Below are 21625 nucleotides of genomic sequence, written 5' to 3'. Positions count from 1 at the left end.
GCTATGTTTAGTTTTAATTTTAATTTAAATGTAAAAATAACTAAAAATAATAGTTGCATTTGTCATTTAGGATTTAACTTTGCATTTTTAAGAATTAATTAGTAATTATTTGTTTGTAAAAAGGGAAAACCACAAAAATAGTTTACTTTTTGCTTTAATTTTTAATTTTGAACTTCGGTAGTTTTCCCTTTAATTTGGTTTTTAATTAATTGTGATAATTATTATCTAGGTTTAATTAGTATTTTTGATAGGTTAATTTATTCTTAGGATTTAATTTAGGTTCTAATTTTAATTTTGGAAAAAAAAGAAAAGAATTGTGAAAGAAAATGAATTGAAAATAAGGGAAAGAATTGAGAGGATCAAATTTTGGGCCAAATTAATTAAATTCCCCAGCCCAAATCATTTTTCCCCCTGAAACCCGTCTCCCAAGCCAAATCCNAAATCCCCCTCATTCCAAATCCCCACTTAGTTTCCCTCGAATACCCCTTGAACCCTTCGAATCTTAGATCAGAGATGAACCTTAGAAATTCCAAGTCAAGTTTTTGGTGAAATTTCGTGTCTAATCCGATTTTATTCATGTGTTCTTTATAAGAGCACACGATTAACATCAGATTTGACCGGAAAATCAGAGGATTTGAAGACCCAGGCTCCCTCCTTCATTTTCCAATTTTTTTAGGTATTATCTTCCTTCTATTTAATCTTTTCTTCGTTTGTTTTTCTGTTTTATGCTTCTTCTCCTCTTCTTGAATCGTTTTCAGTTGTTCCGGAGTTTATGTGTTCATGCATGAGTAATTGTAAGTCTTTTTCTTAATTAGTGTAGTTAGTCTATAATCAGATTAGTTCAAATTGTTAGTTAGTAAATCATTTAGGCTAAATTTTTAATTGTCCCGTGTTATTTGATTTTTACAACTTGTATTTCTGATCCTGTGAGTTGGGCTTTGGGTCCATTCCGACTCATTTAGGTCTGAACAGTTGGGTCAAAATTGACCCATGACCCGTTTTGGTTCAGGGTAATTTCAGGGGTTGCAGGGGTTACTTTGGGAACTTTAGCTTAGGGAATCTTTGGTTACCTAGGGAAGCTTCTAGGAAGCTGGGGGAAGGGGCTATTCTGTAATTCTGATATGTGAACTGAGGTTATTTGAGCAAAATCAAAAATTGAATAAGGGCTCCTAAGCTAAAATCAGAATCTAAAAGGTTTCATTTTGTAAATCTGATTCTATAATAGGCAGCCCTAATGCCTTGCCTATAAAGGCACCTTACCTTGCATTTCAAGAGAGACCTTAAGAGATTTAAGAGACAAAAAAATTCTGAAAAACTAAAACGGCTGAAAACTTGGGAATAACACTGGTTTCCCTGAATTTTCTTTGTGACAAATTGCTAAAAAAATTCTGTTCAGGGTTGATTTTCTAATCTTCTTCACTAGTTGAATCTCTGAAAACTTCGAATCTTACACCTGGGTTGAAGATGGTTTGATTTTGGAGTTTTAAAAGTTGGTTTTGGGTTGCTGTGGGGGTTTTACTGTTTCATTGGTATTGTTGGTCCTTTGGTCTGCTGCTGCTGGTTACTGATCCTTCATTTCCTTTGTTTTCCCTTTAATTCCAGGTATGTACTGACTCCTGAGTAGCATGTGAAATGCAAACGTGAAAGTCATGTAACCAAACATGAAGAGAGATGACAATTGCTGGTTTTTCTGTTGTCAAATAACTGCTAGAATTCATTACAGTTTGTCCATGTATTCTTCAGTTTAGTCCACTATGTATAATTCATTCATGTCATTAATGTTATGTTTCATTTTAAGGTTGGAATTTGGGGTTTATTTGAATGTTGTTTGGGCCTGAGGACGTCCTGAAGTTTAGGATGATCTGTATAAATTGAGAATTAAGATTCCTTTAGTCTGATTTGGTTAAAACCTGCTGAACTTTGGATATGTTGTTTGTATAGTCATGTGTAAAATCTCATCAGACTAGTTCTCCATGTGTTTCTCTCAATCAAATTTGATATGCTTTGTTCTCTCTTCCATTACCTCTTTGTATGCTAGATTACTCTTTCGTGATTTGCCGAACAACTCAGGCACTTCAGTTTGTATTAAGGTTTTCAAATGAGTGTTTGGTTTAATCTCAAATTTAAGATTTCTCAGATTAGCTTAACTCTTTACATCCTGTTGTTTTCTTTCGTGGAAATAATTAAGAGTATTGGTTCTGTTCTGACGTGTTGGGTCGAGTAGAATTTAGATCCACTTATTTAATAGACTCATGAGGTTTTGTTAGTTATTGAAATGAGGTCTAATCAAGTGCAGCATCTCGAGTAATTACTGATGATTGAATCAGCTAGAGGACTAACTCGAATAGGATAAGTCCAATGTCCAAGCGTTCTTTTTTTGGGGGCTGCAGGGACTCGATCTCGAGTCTTATTGTGGCTTTGTCGTCATTTTAGAAGATTTGTTATGCCTTGAGTTTGGTTCTCTGAATCCAAGCTGGAATGAAAGGGAGGGGCTTGCATTCACAGCCTTTGGGCCTTGTGGTTCGAGCCCATATGTTCTCTCTTCAATTTCGAAATGGGTCCTTCACAAGGACTTGGGCCTGTTTTAGTTTTGGCTTTCCTATTGAACTGAATGTTTGTGAAGGGCAGCTTGGCAATTTGAACGAGTTGTTCTGAATCCCTTACTCGAAGTAATATTTCAATACCTTTGGTGTTTAGTTAATTAAATTTCTTTAAAAGGATTTGGGGTGTGCCATATTAAGCATAATCATAGTTTATGGCCCTCCAAATGTAGTGGGATTCCTTTTTTAAAATAGGAATTGAGGTGCGCCGCGCCAAATAAAATCTCAAATGCGTGGCCCTCATTTAATTATTTCTTTTAAAATCCTTAGAATTCGAGGCGTGCCATTTAGCAAATTTTCCGTGGCCCTCGCAAAGTTAAAAACGCGTAGTTGCATTAGGCGCGTTATTTTAATAATATTATCTTCCTAAACTCGGGTGCGCATTTATGTGACCCAAATCCAAATCTCATCAATGTTAGATAAAATGTGTTGCGGACTGCGGGTGCATTTATGTGACGTGGTTCAAGACATATTTTAAATAACGTTGCATTCTTCCTTAAAAATGAATAAAAGCGGTTAAAGATTAAAATTGTACCATAGGCTAAAACATGTATTAAAATCAGATAATAAGCCAATAATAACAGTTGAGCGACCGTGCTAGAACCACGGAACTCGGGAATGCCTAACACCTTCTCCCGGGTTAACATAATTCCTTACCCGGATTTCTGGTTCGCGGACTGTAATACAGAGTCAATCTTTCCTCGATTCGGGATTTGAAACGGTGACTTGGGACACCATAAATTATCCCAAGTGGCGACTCTGAATCTTTAAATAAAATAATCCTGCTTCGATTGTCACTTTAAGTTGGAAAAAACTCCCCTATTATACCCTTCCGGGGTGTAGGTAAAACAGGAGGTGTGACAGCTCTGGCGACTCCGCTGGGGGCAAGAACCCAGAATTTCTGGTTCAGGGTTCAAGAATTCGAGCTTAGAATAATTGTTGTATTTGGCTTTGTTCATTATCTGATTTTATTACATGTTTGGGCCTAATGTGCTAAATGTTGCTTTTACCGCTTTGATATTATATGAACTGTATATAAACTGCTACGAAACCCCTCTCTTCTCATCTTTGGGGATGTGCACGGTGGCGTGACTCCCTATTCTATTAGTGTCATACTTTGAAATAAGAAAGAGGCTCGGACAAGTTACTAAGCCGGATGGCCTTTTGGTTCCCGGTACGTAGCCCCTCCTCGGCTCGAGTGCACAAGTCTAGAACAGTATACCCAGGTTTTATACTTAGAATAACTCAGCCTCATTCCGGATCCCTAGTAGGAACGCTTGTTTGCATCATATGCATTTGACTTTGGGGACTCAACACAGGGGTTGGGTCCGTCTAGGACAGGTGTACCCAAAATTAAAAGACCATCCTGACGCATCCTATGTGCTACATGTTGTAATTTTCAAGGATAAAAGGGTCATTTGGCGGATCAATGATAGTTGAGGGCAAATGAAAAAAGAGGGAAAAAAGAAAGGGTGAAGTGTAAAAATAAATCAAGTAGGATCCAATTATGTTTTCTGTCACATGTTTGTTAAGAAAAAAAACATGAAAAATTCAAAAAGATTTTGCACTTTTTCATCATTTTTCGAAAATCAAAAATCAAAAAAAGAGGGAAAAGAAAATCCCAAAAGATTTTACATGTTTCATCATTTTCAAGGAAAAGACAAAAAATATTTTTTCTCTAAATTAGTTATTTTTCTTCTTTCTCGACCGTATCCAATCCGCCCGAACTACGCATACCTGATTCTCGTCTTTCGGGGCGTGCTACGTAGGCAACCCACATAGGGTCCGGTCTTCTTAGTGAATTTTAGGTTCTTGGCTTTGCGAGGTCTTAGCCAAATTTTGCACTTCTAGCCATTTTTTGGTCAAATAAGCCATTTTGACATGTCTTGCATGTGTCTGGTAGGGAATGTTATTGTCTCACATAGTGTTGGTTTAAGTTTTCTCATACAGATGTGGATTTACTTATCGGAGTTTGATCATGACATACACCCCAGGATCACTGCATTCAGGAGCTGCTCGAGGAGCCATTTTATGTTTTTGAGTCAATTGTTCATGTTTTACTTTTTAGTCCTGTATAGTGGCATTCAGTCTTTTAGGTGATGTCAGAGTTTGTGATAGTCTAGTTGAGTTTGCCTAGTCTTTTGTTATTGTATTTCTTATTTGTATTTGGAGATGTGTTACAAGTCAAAAAATCCAAAAAAAAGAGAAATTTTGCGTTTTTATATTTTCGTTATAGGTTTTCTTTAGAATACTAATTCTAGAAATGAAAAAAAAAATTCCTTTGAGGTGGTTTTTTCTTTAGGCAATTAATATCAAAATAAAAATTGCTTTTATATTTCCTTTAGTATATTAAGACTAAAAATTCAAAAAAAAAAAACAAGAGAGATTTTTTTTTTTTGGGGTAATTAACTTTTTTTATTACCAAGAGAATATATACATGTATAACTCCTAAGTTTGGACATGTAGCCCCAAACTTAGCAACATCTCTTCCTCAAAGTCTACTCTAAGGATAATAGTTGAGCTTTTGTAAACTATTCCTCAATCTACTATGACTATAACCTATACAATGTATGTCTCTAACTATTTGTCTAGTAATGTCTTCATTGTTTCTCTTAATCTTCTAAAAGAGTCTCCTGTTCCTTTCCAGCCATATGTGATATACTGCTCCTGTCATGCACAGTCTGTATAACATGGTTCTGAATCCATTGCCTTTCACCTGTTCTGCTGCCCATTTGATCTCCTCATCCCATCCTTTTGGTTCTCTATTAATAGCCATCCATTTTAGTAATCTTCTCCAGATGTCTTCTGAGAAACTGCAAGTAAAGAATATATGGCTATGACTTTCCATCTCATGTTCACATAATGGACATTCTGGGGTTACTTGCATTCCCCATCCTATCAGTCTATCTTTTGTGTATAACTTCCCCTGTACTGCCAAATACAAGATAAATTTCCATTTTAGACAGCTTCTGTTGTTGCACAGCATTCAACTCCAGCTCACCTTCAGGAATCCCCCTCTTAGTTGCTTATACATTCCTCGAATGGAAAATGAATTAACTTGCATTACCCTTCCTGTGTCCAACCCTGCTTCAGTCAAGTATTTCCCAGCTTGTAGAATCTTCCTTATAATCCAGGAAGCTTGTTTTGCATCAACTTCCCATAGTTCCCTTCCTTTTATATAGTATGCATGAACCCATTTGATCCATAGCTTATCTTTTTTCTTACCCAAGTTCCACAGATGTTTCAACAAAGCTGCCCTATTCCATGTATTGAGGTCTGTGACATTCAGTCCACCTTTAGTTTTAGGTCTGCACAGCTTGTCCTATGCCACTAAAGCCTTTTTACTTGAGTTGGTGTCACCAGTCCATAGGAATTTCCTGCATATTGCTTCCACCTGCTGAATGATCTTCTTTGGCAAGGGAAAAATCTGCGACCAGAAAGATTGTATAGCAATGAGCACACTTTTGATTAGTTGTAATCTTCCTGCATAGCTCAAAAACTTCACTGTCCACTGTTTAATTCTTCCCAGCATTTTGTCTAGCAGTGGTTGGCATTGGCTTACTGATAGCCTTTTTGTACTTAAAGGCACACCTAAATATCGAAAAGGCAGTTCACCAATGCTAAACCCAGTGATTTTAGTAATCTCCTGATGTTCTACATTTAAGACACCTCCAAAATAAATGTTGCTTTTAGTCTGATTTGCCACTAATCCTGAAGCTTGTGAATAGCTGTTGAAGCATTCATATAGTAGTTGCACAGACACCCTATCTCCACGGCAAAAAAGCAGCAGGTCATCAGCAAAACTAAGTTGGATAATACCCAGTTTCTCACATCTTGGGTGGTAATTGAAGTTAGGTTGATCCTTTAAGTTCTTTAAACTCCTAGTCAAGTATTCCATTGCTAAGACAAAAAGCAATGGAGACATGGGGTCTCCCTGTCTCACCCCTCTCTTAGCATCAAATGGAACAGTAGGACTGCCATTTATATTGATAGAATAGGACACTGTTTTAATGCACTCCATAATCTAACCTACAAACTTTTTAGGAAAACACAGCCCACCAAGCACCTGCTCCAGATAGATCCATTCCAGTGAGTCATATGCCTTCTGCATGTCTATCTTGATCATACATCTAGGTGAGACTCCCTTCCTGCCATATCCTTTAATCAGCTCATGACTGAGTAGTATATTGTCCATCAATCCTCTCCCAGGTACAAAAGCTGCCTGGCTTCATCTACCAGTGTGTTCATGACCCTCCTCAGCCTACCTGTCAACATTTTGGATATGATTTTGTATAGGGTAGTACAGCAAGAGATTGGTCTTTATTCTTTAATTGAAGTTGGGTTCTTTACTTTGGGAATGAGTGTAACAGCTGTGGAATTTATTGGCTTGAACATTTTCCCAGTGCTAAAGAACTGTAGAACTACCTTTGCTATCTCATCTCCATTCATATTCCAAGTGCTTTTGAAAAAGCATGCATTAAACCCATCTCCCCCAGGTGCCTTCATATCATCAATACTCTTGAGAGCTTCATGTACATCCTCCTTGTTAAAAGGAGCTATGAGTTCCAAATGTTGCTTCCTACTTAACATTGGCCCCTTCCTTATCCTCCCAGGATGTATGGCAGGTATGCTTCCACATGTAGATCCCAGCAGGTCTTTGTAAAAGTTGACCACTTCAGTTTCAATCTCTTTACAGTCTGTTAAGGTGTTACCCTTACTGTCAATAAGCTTTGTGATTTGATTCTGAGCCTTCCTTCCTTTCATGCTTGCAAAGAAATAAGCATTATTGGTGTCCCCCAGTTGTAACCATTGTATTCTTGACTTCTGTTTGTATATTGATTCCTCAATTTTATCCCACTTCTCTAGCTGTTGAATCATCCCTTTCTCCACTTCAAATAGCCTTGATGGTGCATTATGATCTTTCATTCTGCCTTGTACTTCTTCCAGCTCCTCTCTTATACTCTTTATCTTCTGCTTGACATTCATGAACTCTTTGTTATTTAGCTGCTTCAGAGCTGCTTTAACATACTTCAAATTCTGCCATATGTCTTCCATTGTCCCTTTTTTCCATTTCTAGTTAGATTCCACAATATGTCCAAAGTCAGGATGATCTACCATACAGTTATAGAACTTGAAAGGCCTTCTCTTATTATCACTTTCCACATTTATTTCAATACCCAAGGGGGAATGATCTGAGAAAAGAGAATTCATGACATGTACTGTAACGACCCGGCGGGTCGTTTTTGGAATTTACGCCCCGATCCCCCATTAACTGCTTCCCCTAAGTTCTTTGTTATTTTGGTTTTTTGCGACGTTCGGTGTTGGGATTCAGAGTGTTTTGGGACACTTAGTCCCTAAATGAGAGCTTAAGAATTGAAAAATGGTCTGTAATCGGAACAGTATGAAGAAGACCTCGGAATGGAAATCCGATGGTTCCGTTAGCTCCGTTAGGTGATTTTGGGGTTGGGAGCGTGTTCGGAATGTATTTTGGAGGCTCGTAGCTCATTTAGGCTTGAAATGCCGAAGTTTGAATTTTTGAAGTTTCCGGTCCGATAGTGAGTTTTTGATCCGAGGGTCGGATTGGAATTTTGGAAGAACAATAGCTCCGTCATGTCATTTTGGATGTGTGTGCAAAATTTCAGGTCATTCGGGCGAGGTTTGGTTTGGTTTTTGATCGAAAGTGTGTTTTGTGGGAATTTGAAGTTCTTAGGCTTGAATCTTTGATTTAATCGGACTTCCGGTGTTGTTTTAGGTGTTTTAAGGATTGGTACAAGTTTGAATAAGGTATTAGGTGGTATTAGGGCTTTTGGTTGAGGTCCCGGGGGCCTCGGGATGATTTCGGGTGGTTAACGGGGAGATTTTTGAAGTGTTGCAGCAGTTGGTTCTTTTCATCTTCTGGTATTTTCGCTTCTGCGACTTGGGAACCGCAGAAGCGGAGCCGCATAAGCGGCTGGATCATCGCAGAAGTGGTTTGGGGCAGAGTTTCCAGGCGTCGCAGATGCGGAGGAAATTCCGCAGGAGCGGCCTCGCATCTGCGAGAAAATAGCCGCAGATGCGGCCGTTTGGCTTTTAGTTGGAACCGCAGAAGCGGTGGATAATCCGCATAAGCGGTTGACTGGACCGCAGAAGCGGATGTGGTCGTTTAGTGAGAGTCACAGAAGCGGCTCACTTTCCGCATAAGCGGGACCGCGGAAGCGGTCCCTTGTCCGCAGAAGCGGAAATCCCTGGACAGAAATAGAAATTTCGAGGGTTTGAGTTCATAAGTTACAAAAATCAATTGAGAGCTCGGTTTAAGGCGATTCTGAGGGGGAGTTGAAGTGAAGATCACTGGGTAACGTTTCTTTGGTCCCTTCTTGTTATATTTCATCATTATTTAGTTAAATCCACCATTAGAATTCGAATTCAAGGTCAAAATTTGGGGAAAAATTGGAAGAAACTTCATAGACCTAATTATTGAGTTTTGAGTGGGCAATTGACCTCCGATTTGGGAGATTTGTATATGGTTAGACTCGTGAGAGTACGAGGGTTCTGAAAAATGTGAAAATTATTCGATTCCGAGATGTTGGTCTGAGGGGCGTTTTGGTTATTTTACCTGTTTTCGCGTCCTAGCTTTAAATTTAATAGTGGAATCAATTGTTTGCAATATTACTTACGATATGTAATTAAATTGAATAGATTTGGGCCATTTGGAGTCGGATACTCGTGGCAAAAGTGTGATTTCGAGTTGATTTTGGTGCCGATTCGAGGTAAGTGGCTTGTCTAACCTTGTGTGGGGGACCTTTCCCCTTAGGATTTGTTACTTGTTGACTTGAGTGCCTTGTACGCGAGGTGACGGGCGTGTACTTGAGCCAATTGTTGGAAATCCGATTTTTCATAAGATATTGAGATTGAGTTCCTTTCATATTTGCTTTATTCTACTTGCAATTATAACTTGTGCTAGATTAGGAAAGCATGTTTAGTTGATTTAACTTGCCTAATTACTTAAGTTGCCTTAACTGTACTACGTGAAGCATGCTAGGCTAGTACTACATGTTGCTTGTCTTTTGTACTTCATTTCCGTGTACCTTCTGGTTGTGATTGCGCACTTACATTGGGACTACGGATGTGGGATTCCGGTAGCTCCCCCCCTCCCCCTTGTTTGTTTACTTTGGGACTACGGGTTCGATTCCCGGTAGATCCTCCTGCACTTTTACTTTGGGACTGCGGGTTAGATTCCCGATAGATCCCCCTGCACATTGATAGTTGGACTACGGGACGGTATCTCGGGAGATCCTTCGGATATACACATATGATGGATTACGGGACGGTATCCCGGGAGATCCACTGGATAGTTGAGAAAAGGACTACAGGACGGTATCCTGGGAGATCCTCATTGTTACCATTAGTGTTGAGCTGTACTTATTCTGTGGTTGTTCCGTTCTTGTGTATTTGCTATTACCTTGCCTAATCTGTCTTATATCACTACTGTATTTATTATTTCTGTCAGATTATCATACTGTTAATTATTGTTATTACTATATTTTATCTCAGTATGGCCCTGACCTTCCTCGTCACTACCCAACCGAGGTTAGGCTTGGCACTTACTGAGTACCGTTGTGGTGTACTCATGCCCTTCCTGCGCATGTTTTTCATGTGCAGATCATCCAGGTACCTCTACTCAGGCGCACTATCAGTGAGGCAGGAGGACTACGGAGACTTCAAGGTAGATCTGCTGCGTCCGCAGACCGACGAGTCTCCCTCTTATTCTATCTTAGTTCTTAGTTTTCCTTCTTTCGGTTGTTAGAAATTCTGGAGTTTGGAACCTTTACTATACACTTCTGTAGCCTGTGTTGCCCGTGAGTTTCCGGGTTTTTGGGAATTGTTTTAGACTTGTAATATTGAGTTGTACTTGCCAAGCGGCATTCAGTACAGTTTCCTTTAGATATTTGAATTGATTTTCTCTATTTTTCCGCAATTATTATATTTCCGCAAATATTAGGCTTACCTGGTCATGGGGACTAGGTGTCGTCATGACATGTTCACGGTTGGTGAACTAGGGTCGTGACATGTACTTGTTGAGGAGGCATATTTAGCATCCATTTATCATTCACCAAAGCTCTATCAATCCTACTAAAAACATGGCTATTTGTCCATGTATATGATCTGCCTATTGTAGGTAGTTCAGCCAAGTTGCATTCCTCAACCACTTCTCTGAAGTCTTTTGTTTCACTATCCAGTACATCCCTGCCTTGCATTCTGTCTTCAGCTCCCAAGATTGAGTTGAAATCTCCCATCAGTAACTATGGCTCCTTAACTTGTTTCTCAATGATTCTTATCATCTCCCATAATTCCTTCCTATCATTTATATTATGTAAACCATATATTGCAGAAAATTGGAATTCAGTCTTATTTTTAATATTCTTCACAGTCCCATGTATCAATTGTGTATAACTTCCTATCATTGTGAACTGCAGTATATTTGGATTCCACATCACCCAAATTCTCCCTTTGCAAGTATTGGATACATTATGGCACCATTTCCATCCAGGTAATGTTTTTGTAATTATCTTCTCAGCTTTTGCTTCACTTACTCTATGTTCATATATAGCTATAATCTCTACTTTATTAGTCTTCACAAACTCCTTTAACTCCTTGTGCTTGAATACTTTATTAAACCCTCTAACATTCCATGCTACTAACGTTAAGCAACTATATTGTTTTGTGTACCTCCTCTGCCACCCCTCCTCTACTTGTGCTGCACTCTGTATTCCTCTTGATAGCTTGCTCCTGGTTTGTATCTCTTAAACTGCTAAAGCCATTCACCACTTGTATTTGATGCTCAGGAACTGAAATTTTTTGTCCTTTAGCTGTTGACTTGCTTTTAACTTGTTGCCATTGTTCATCAGTTGCTTCACCTTTATCACTTTCTTTCCCTTGCACATTTACTCTTGCTTTCACTTCCTGCTGGTGTTGGCCTTGGTTTCCTGCTCCCGTGTTAACTGGCTTCCATTCAGTCCTTTGTTTAAATGGTGCTCTGTGCTGTTGTTGCTCTGTCTTCTTGTCTGGTGCTGTTTTGACCTGCTGATGTTGTTGGCAATTATGTCCTATCCTCATGCATTGTGCACAATAGCTGGGCTTCCAGCCATACCACATTTCTTGCACTATTACTCTCCCTTTAGGGTCTTTAACTTTGATACTCTTTGGTAGCTCCTTAGTGACATCTACTTCCACTAATATTCTTGCATAGGAAATTCTGTCAATGTTTGAAGTGCAAGCATCTTCATATATGGGTTGGCCTAGACCACTTCCAATTTTGCTCAATGCTTTTGCACTCCAGCAACTCAAAGGCAGATTTGGCAACTTTACCCAAATTGGTATTGTCTTTAAGTCTTCTTCACCAAAGTCAAAATCATCATCCCATTGCTTAATTACTACAGACCGTTATTCAGCATGTGAGGTCCAAAGTACATCACCATATTCCTTTCCTCTAGGTTTGCAAAATTCACCACATAGTACCCTTCATTATGGTAGTATACTTTAGGTTTAACTGAGAAGCTCCCCTGCCCAGCTATAAACCTTTCCATAGCCCCAATCGTTGGTGTTCCACCAATAACATATATGATAATTGCATATTTCCATTTGTCTACTTCACTCTCAATATGCTCTTGCATCAGTTCAACAATTATTTCATCCTCAGATACTGTAGGTGGTATATAACTCAGATTCATACCTTTTTTTGCCAACTTGTTCTCCTCGAATAGCATCGACCAGTTTCCTGGCTTGTGGTTCATTTCTAGCTGTAATTTCCTTTGAGCTCCTGCATTCTGAGTTCCTATGCCTTTGGTGTTTCCTTCCTGTATCTGTATTACTTCCTGCTTTCTGCTTTGTACCTGCTCTTGGACCCTCCTTTTGGGCTTGGATCCTGTTGAGTACAGACCGGAGTTTTCCATTTCACCTCGTGAATTTTGTTACCTCCACTCTGACTTAATAGTGCTGGCCATGAAGCTAGATCTGTTGTTGCATGCGCTTTCCCTTTGTTAATTACTGTTTCCTCTGCCGATTCCCTCTCATCAGTGGTACTGCCATCTTTGGCCAATGGAACAGTAGCATTTCCTCCTATCACAATAGCTTTTGGAGTAGCAATTTTGACAATCCCTAAGTTCCGTCCTTCCTTGGAGCTATTTCCTTCCTCGTCTAGGTGTTTCGAAGCTTTTGATGGTCGTCCTCGTGCTCTCCCCATTCCGGTGAGTGCACTTTAGCAAAGCACGCTAAAATGCACCGAGAGAGAAAGGGAAGAGAGAGAAACTTGAGATTACCTTTGAATTTTCTTTTAATACCTCTTTAAAGAGTTTTCTTTAAGGTATTAATTTCAAAAATCCAAAAAAAATTTCTTTTGAGGTTCTTCTTTGGGAAACTAATGAAAAATGAAAAAAAAATCCTTTTATTTTCATTAGAACTTTAGGACATTGTACATAGAAGAAAAAGAAAACAACATGATTTCCCTCCTAAAAAAAGAGGGGTCAAAAATATTTTTCTCTTCAGGGATTTTTCCTTAATAGAGAATTTGTGTCACAAAAAAAAATTCGTTAGGCTTGAGTTTAGAATAGGCTATAGAACATTGAGTCTAGAAAATTCAAAAAAAAAAAAAGGATTTGCTTCTTTTATTTCCCTAATCTCGTCAAAGTAGTCATTAAGAAAAAAAGAGGACGTAAGTTTGTTTAGTCTATTCTCGATCTTCCAGAACTACGCAAAGATTTGATTCATGCGGGGTCATGATACGTAGGCAACCTACATAGGGTTCAATCAGATCATTTATTAAAAGAAAAAGGAAAAAAGGAAAAAAATCAAAAAAAAAAGAGAAGAAAAAGAGGTGAAATCATGTGATGTGAGAAATGAGAGGAAAGGAAAAAGTGATAAGTAGAAGGAAAAAGAGGAAGGAAAAATGAGCAAGCAAGTGCTACAAAAGCAAAGAAAAGAGAGGTTGAAATGAATAAATTGGGATGATGCCAAATGACCTTTGTACCCTCAAAGTCATTTTAGAACTGATAACTGTGGCTAGGTGCATTGCACGTAAAGTGAGATTATCTTATGTTAAATGCCCTAACGGTAACGTGATGGCTTCATTTTGTTATACTCATAGCAGAAGGGTGGTTGGTTTGTGGTTTTTGAAGTGGCAACTCTTCTCTACAACATAAAGTCAAAAGGCAATGGCGGACAACAATAGAATTGAGTTGGTTGATACGGGTGCCCAAAAGCAATTGTTTGAATAAGACAATAGGTTGGTTGAAGAGGTGAGGATGTTAAGACAACACATGGCGGACATGTATCGGGCTTGGAAGAATGGGAAGGCACCACCCCCGCTACCACCTTGCTTCCTAGATGCTGCCCTTACCCAAACTCCGGATGTAAGGCCGGATGGTTCCCCATACTCTCCAGATCCACCCGTTTATCACAGCTTTCCCAACCACCCTAGCTGCTCCATCACTCTTCCTCCAATTACCTCTCCCTAAAATTGCCCTCCTGTCATATCCATTATTCCCGACAATGGACACCTACTCAAAGCTTATGATGCCCAATATTACCCCTCAGAGGTTACCCACAAGGTTCCTAACTCATACAAGCAGAGCCCGCGGGATGAGCCTCATGTCGAAAATGAAAAGTTCACAGGAAGAGAAGGGAGAGATGGGATACCCAGGAGGTTGAAAGGCATAGAACAGTCCTTAAAGAACAACCAAGGAATGGGAGACCAGGTTAACATGTCTTACAAAGAGTTGGGTATATTCCCTGACGTTCGCCTGCCTGCGGGGTTTAAAGTGCCAAAGTTTAACTTGTATGATGGGGGTGGAGATCCGGTAGCCCACCTGAGGGTCTATTGCAGTGAAATGAGAAGTGTTGGAGAGAAAGATGACTTGTTGATAGCACATTTCAGTAAGAGCTTGACTAGGGCAGCTTTGGAATGGCATAATCGTCAAGATGTCGGAAAGTGGCATACATTGGGCGACATGGCTCAAGATTTTGTGCGACGCTTTCAGTGCAATATAGACATTGTCCCAGACCACTCCTCCCTATCTCAGATGGTAAAGAAACCCAAGGAAAGATATAAGGATTTTTGGCTCATATGGAACGAACAAGTTGCTCGGGATAGCCCTCCCATTGATAGAAAAGGTGTTGCTGAGCCCCGCCGACGACAGGGTCCAGTGGTCGTTCTTGCTAAATGCTTTCAGCCTTAATACCGACCCCGTGAACATCCCCAAATTCCACATAAGCCACCCCAGTATTATCCGCCGAACAACATCCGGCCATTTGTCCAACCACCAGGTCACTCCCTAGGGCGAGCACCTGCATCCCAAAATTTTTGTGTGCCTTCACAGCATTTTCAAGCATCCAACAATCCTAGAAAACTGAGGCATGGAGGAAAACAAAGGCAAAATGATAATTTCATGCCCATCGGAGAATCCTACACAAGTTTGTTTGAAAATTTAAAGCATTCTGGCCTGATTGAGCCGCCCCTCAGCTATACTCCAGACCCATATGCGAAAGGTTTTGATCCTGCTGTTCGATGCATGTACCACTCTAATGTCCGGGGGCATAGCATTGAAGATTGTCGCTCTTTGAAAAGGGAAATAGAAAGAATGATTCAAGAAGGGGTAGTTGTGGTCAATGACAGTGACAGGGAGCATGCGAATCCTCTTGGGAACTTGTTGATTAAAGTTGATAATGGTCTTGGCAGTATTGATGCGAAACTCAGTGGCTAAGATGTCGTGCTTGGTAATTGGGAAGACGCTCCATTTCTTGGTCAGCCGGAGTGGAGTTTTGGTGGTTTATTTTGTTGTCGTTTCTGTTGTCTGGGTTATTTCAGGGTTGTAATCCGGATATTGTCTTGTGACTCAAACCCTTCTATCCTTTTATTTTGCCTAGTTCCTTTAGTCGTAGCAACTCATTTAGTATTACCTAGTTTTGTTCCAGGTTTGTGACCCCAGTTTAGTTTGCTTGTTTTGTTTAAACCCTTTCACCGTCTGTCTAATGCAATTTTCTACTTTCTGTTATTCCCAGTCATTTTTGTTTAGTTCTCTTTTCTTTTACATTTCTTTTCCTGTTGACTCTAGTGACATGACATGCATGCATAATTCTAGGCTTGGTTTTAAAAGTTAGCCAAATCATGGAGCAATGAAACAATTTTGAAGATGATAGGAACATTTGTGAGAAGTAAGTCAAGACATTTTGAGATCACTTAAAGCCCAAATTGTGTGAAACTGGGGCAGATAGAACATAAAGAAACCCTATTGAAGTGCATCATGCCACATCAGGTTAAAGCTAAAGGCAAGTTTGCCCAAATTGACAGGGGGTCGTTCGTGGTACCGAGGTTGTTGTCCAATGGTATTGGGTAATTGAAAAATGTAGAAGGCAAATCTGTGGATATGGTTATCAATTCTGGTGCAATCAAAAGATGTTACGTATGTTTTCCTTGGTTTGTTTAATTGTGTTGTTTGTACTTGGCATGTTTTGAAGATTGGAATGACGAAGGCATTTTGTTCTGCTATCTAAACACTTTATCCTTTGTTACCCCTTTGAGCCTTATTTATTTCCTTTCACACCCCTCTTTTGAAATCAGTAGCAAAGTTTGGAAACGCAAGCGCGAAAGAAAAGTAAAGGAAAAGAGAAAAAAGAAAAAGGAATGAAAAAAAAGAAGAAAAAAAGAAGAGAAAAAAAAACAACAATAAAACAACAAAAAGGAAAAAGGGGAAGAAGAAAAGAAAAGAAAAGAGAAAGTCACAACAAAACAAGGCAATTCTTATGTCATGAACTACGTTCGACCTGATTCCTTTTAAGGATACGTAGGCAGCCTCACGGTTCGGTCCCATCAAAATAAAAATCCAAAAGTCCCCAAGCAAGAAACCGGGGCAGAAGTTGTGGTTGTTATAAGAAAACTGATTCCGAAAGTTGTAATTTTGAACCCATCTGAATTGTTTTTGAGCCTTTTGATATCCTTTCTTTCTAACCCTGTCCAAAACCCACATTACGGTCCAAAGAAAGACCTTCCGATCAGTCTTCGAGAGATGCCAAGGCGAGAAAGTAAAGGTGAATCATATCAGGGGCAACACTCCGGTCCAAACAAGAGAAATGAAAAATGAGAGAGTCTTATTGATGAAAGCCCTCACGGGTACCGCAAGGCGATGAAAGCCGAGAGAAATCAAAAATGAGAGAGTCTTATTGGTGAAAACCTTCACGGGCACCATAAGGCGGCGTTGAGTTGAGAGAAAGACCAAAATGAGAGAGGCTTGATGGTGAAAACCCTTCGGGCACTACAAGTCGAATAAGGATTGTGAATCAGATTGGATAAGCAGAGCATTGAAGCCCAGTTTCACGGCAAAAAGGTACAACAAGAGCTGAACATCAGATTTGCTTAACAGAATAGGCCGCAGGTGCATGTCATGGTCATTAGAGTTGGTATCCACATCCGATAGGTTTCTACTTTGTAGTTGTCTTGTTAGGAATCATCTCTTTCCGTTGTCCTCTACTCTGTTCCTTTTGTCTTGTTTACTTACTCTTCCTGAGTCTGTTTGGTCGAAACAAGTGAGAAATGACTTCAAAATTTGCCACCAGCTTTCCAATTGTGCCAAACGGGATCTGGTTAGCACATCAAAGCGTCATAAGTCCGGAAAGAACAACAAGCGCACTGAGCTGGTAACAATCAACATGCTTTGGGATTTGTGTGAAATACAAAGGCTTGGTATATATCAATTCATGGACAATAGGAGGGCTAGGGGAACTGATCAAAGGTATTTTCTGTGATAATATTGACAAAAAGGGTGGCAAACCAGTGACAAGCATGATCTTCCAAGAAGAAATCGAAGTTATCATGGCTAGCGATGGAGCAACAGACCTCAAGTCCAGGGCTAGTGGTTTAAGTCAAGAAGGAACAGCATATGCACCGATTGGGTGGCATTTGACATGCTTTGAGATTCATGTGAAACACAAAGGTTTGGTAAATGTTGGTTTATGAGCAATGCAACAGATAGTGGACATTGGGTTTGAACGGAGAAGAGGTATTTTTTGTGATAAGATTGACAAAGAAAGTGGTTAACTAATGACAAGCAAGATCTTCCAAGCAGAAATCAAAGTTATCATGGCAAGAGATGGAGCAATAGCCTCAAGGCCAAGGCCAGTGGTTTGAGTAAAGAAAGAACAGCATACACACTAAGGGGGTGGCAATTGACGTGCTTTGGGGTTCATGTGAGATACAAAGGTTGGTAAATGTCAGTTCATGAGCAATGCAACAGATAGAGGGTATTGAGTCTGAACGGAGAAGAGGTATTTTCTGTGTTAAGAGTAACAAGGGAAGTGGTTAGTCAATAAACAAGCAAGGTCTTCGAGTAGGAATCAGTTATCATGGCAAGTGAAGGAACAATAGACCTCAAGGCCAGAGCCAATGGTTTAAGTCAAGAAAGAACAACATGCGCAATGAGTGGGTGGCAATTATCGTGCTTTGAAACTCCTGTGAAACACAAGGGCTTGGTAAATGTCAGGTCATGAGCTATGCAACAGATAGGGGGTATTGGGTCTGAATGGAGAAGAGGTATTTTCCGTGATAAGGGCGACATAGAAAATGGTTAGTCAATAAACAAGCAAGGTCTTCGAGTGGAAATCAAAGCGATCATGGGAAGTGAAGGAGCAATCGCCCTCAAAGTCAAGGCCACAAACCAACCACCATATTTTTAAACTGACAAAATTTTTCTTTGATTGAAACATGGGCAGAAAATTTTGTTTGTTTTGGAGAAACCCTCCGTAAGGGAAGAGCAAGCACCAAACAGGTTTGACCGTAAATGCTCAGGACCCTCCTGGAAAATAGTACCTAGTTTAAAAATCAAAACAATCATAAGTAGAAAATCTAGCATAAATGTAACCCAAGGAATATAAGTTGGTTTCAAAGTTTGCATGTTTAATTAGGAGTTTTCATGACCCCCCCTGAATAATGGGACCTAGCTTTAAGATTTCCATTAGATAACAAGATTTAGCGTAAGTTCTGTTGTAGGGAAGTATAATTCAGCCGTAAGAGTTCTGTCGTAGGGAAATATAATTCAGCCGTAAAAGTTGTCACTTGTAAGATAAGGTTTGGTTTAGATTTTCAGAACCCTCCTAGATAATGGGATGTAGTTTTAAGACCCTCTTAGATAACAAGATTTAGCAAAAGTCATACCTTTAGAAGATATAATTCAGATTTAAAATTGTCCTTTAACTAGGAGTTTTCAGGACCCTCCTGGATAATGGGATTTAGCTTTCAAATTCTTAGAGATATTTGGTAACATGATTCAATTAACACTCACAGATGCGCCCAGCACCAAACTGGGGCAGGAAAATTTCTTTTGTTTTGTTTGTTTTGTTGTAATCAGGTTAAAACGCGGTGGTTTCAGAGGAACAGTCGAAGTTTTGGCAATCAGGCGCCCACTTGGAGAGCAAGGGAATACAGTTCAAGTTCAGCAATCAGGCGCCCACCTGGAGAGCAAGGGAATACAGTTCAAGTTTCAGCAATCAGGCGCCCACCTGGAGAGCAAGGGAATACAATTCAAGTTTCAGCAATCAGGCGCCCACCTGGAGAGCAAGGTAATACAGTTCAAGTTTCAGCAATCAGGCGCCCACCTAGAATTCAAGTTTCAGCGATCAGGCGCCCACCTGGAGAAAAGGGAAAGCATCTCAGATTACAATTCAAGTCGGCAACAAAGGAACTTCACCTGGAAAACACAAGTCAACAAGGCAACAAGGCAACAGGAATTACAAGATCAAGTTTGAAGATATAGATAGGATTTTTGTAATGCATAGTTCATAGTTTAGTCTAGCTTCTTTTATTTTGTCATGGGGTAATAAGGAGTTCAGTAAGCAGTAGCAGCACCAGCAGCAACAGTGAAATCACAGCTTTATGGTAGTCCCAGCTACCGAAACTTCCCGAACTACACTGACCTGATTCCTTTATAGCCAAGGATATGTAGGCAACGTCGGAAGCAGGGTGCGGACAAATCTTTCAAAAATGCTTCTCACGGAGTATTCAAACGGGCAAAAATCGCTCGTATCCGCTCACTTTATCTTTACACGAAAACTCTTCGTGTTTCCGAGCAAAGAGGGGCAGCTGTGAGCACGTGATATTTGCCCTATATGAATTACTCCCACAAATTCAAAACAAAACAATTTTTTCCATTGTTTGCGATTTTGTGGATTTTATTTGCATTTTTTGTCAATTATTTGCATTTGTATGTGCATGTTTATTTTATTTAATTAATGATAAATACAAAAATATGTTGCATTTGCATTTAGGATTTAACTTTGCAATTTTAAGAATTAATTACTAATTATTTGTTTTGTAAAAAGGGAAACCCACAAAAATAGTTTACTTTTTGCTTTAATTTTTAATTTTGAACTTCGGTAGTTTTCCCTTTAATTTGGTTTTTAATTAATTGTGATAATTATTATCTAAGTTTAATTAGTGTTTTGATAGGTTAATTTGGTTTTAGGATTTAACTTTGATTTTTAAGTTTAATTTTGGAAAAAAGAAGAAAAGGAATTAAAATAGAAATAAGAATGGAAAAGAAAGAAAGGAAAAGAAAGAATTCAGTTCTGGGCCAAGTATTATAAGTTTCCCCCAGCCCAAGAGATTTCCCACCAAAACCCGTGTAAACCCAGCCCAAACACAGTCCTTACCCGGTCCCAGTCTCCACTAACACCAAAACGACCCCGTTCCGTTCAACCTTGATCTCAGCCGCCGGGGTTTCTTGGATCGAATGGTGGGGAAGTGGGGGTGGGTCAATATAAATCTGTCCGAAATCAGGCCCCCCCCCCCCCATCTCGTCTCTTTCAATTCCTCACCTCCAGAGATTAAACACGAACCCTAACGAGCCGCCACCCTTTTCCCACCACCACCCACTGGCGGCGCCACCTCCAACCCTTCCCAAATTCACACCCCGGAACCCCCAAATCCCCCTCATTCCAAATCCCCACTTAGTTTCCCTCGAATACCCCTTGAACCCTTCGAATCTTAGATCAGAGATGAACCCTAGAAATTCCAAGTCAAGTTTTTGGTGAAATTTCGTGTCTAATCCGATTTTATTCATGTGTTCTTTATAAGAGCACACGATTAACATCAGATTTGACCGGAAAATCAGAGGATTTGAAGACCCAGGCTCCCTCCTTCATTTTCCAATTTTTTTTAGGTATTTTCTTCATTCTGTTTAATCTTTTCTTCGTTTGTTTTTCTGTTTTATGCTTCTTCTCCACTTCTTGAATCATTTTCAGTTGTTCCGGAGTTTATGTATTCATGCATGAGTGATTGTAAGTCTTTTTCTTAATTAGTGTAGTTAGTCTATAATCAGATTAGTTCAAATTGTTAGTTAGTAAATCATTTAGGCTAAAGTTTTAATTGTCCCGTGTTATTTGATGTTTACAACTTGTATTTCTGATCCTGTGAGTTGGGCTTTGGGTCTATTCCGACTCATTTGGGTCTGAACAGTTGGGCCAAAATTGACCCATGACCCGTTTTGGTGCAGGGTAATTTCAGGGGTTGCAGGGGTTACTTTGGGAACTTTAGCTTAGGAAATCTTTGGTAACTACCTAGGGAAGCTTCTAGGAAGCTGGGGGAAGGGGCTATTCTATAATTCTGATATGTGAACTGAGGTTATTTGAGCAAAATCAAAAATTGAATAAGGGCTCCTAAGCTAAAATCAGAATCTAAAAAGTTTCATTTTGTAAATCTGATTCTATAATAGGCAGCCCTGATGCCTTGCCTATAAAGGCACCTTACCTTGCATTTCAAGAGAGACCTTAAGAGATTTAAGAGACAAAAAAATTCTGAAAAGCTAAAACGACTGAAAACTTGGGAATAACACTGGTTTCCCTGAATTTTCTTTGTGACAAATTGCTAAAAAAATTTTGTTCAGGGTTGATTTTCTTATCTTCTTCACTAGTTGAATCTCTGAAAACTTCGAATCTTACACCTGGGTTGAAGATGGTTTGATTTTGGAGTTTTAAAAGTTGGTTTTGGGTTGCTGTTTTATTGGTAT

The 21625-nt window shown here is 39.5% G+C and overlaps 1 protein-coding gene across 1 annotated transcript; it reads right to left on the bottom strand.

Moving 5' to 3' along the window:
• Positions 6921 to 7655, bottom strand: LOC109227892. The gene has a single exon (XM_019393085.1). The coding sequence runs from the start codon at positions 7653 to 7655 to the stop codon at positions 6921 to 6923; it is 735 nt and encodes a 244-aa protein (XP_019248630.1).

This window comes from Nicotiana attenuata, chromosome 6 (genome assembly GCF_001879085.1).
Source record: "Nicotiana attenuata strain UT chromosome 6, NIATTr2, whole genome shotgun sequence".
Taxonomy (NCBI): Eukaryota; Viridiplantae; Streptophyta; class Magnoliopsida; order Solanales; family Solanaceae; genus Nicotiana; species Nicotiana attenuata.
This window is presented reverse-complemented; position numbering and strand designations above follow the sequence as displayed.

Excerpts from the sequence above, each read along its gene's own strand:
- LOC109227892 (XM_019393085.1), bottom strand. The coding sequence starts at position 7,655 with ATGGAAGACATATGGCAGAATTTGAAGTATGTTAAAGCAGCTCTGAAG.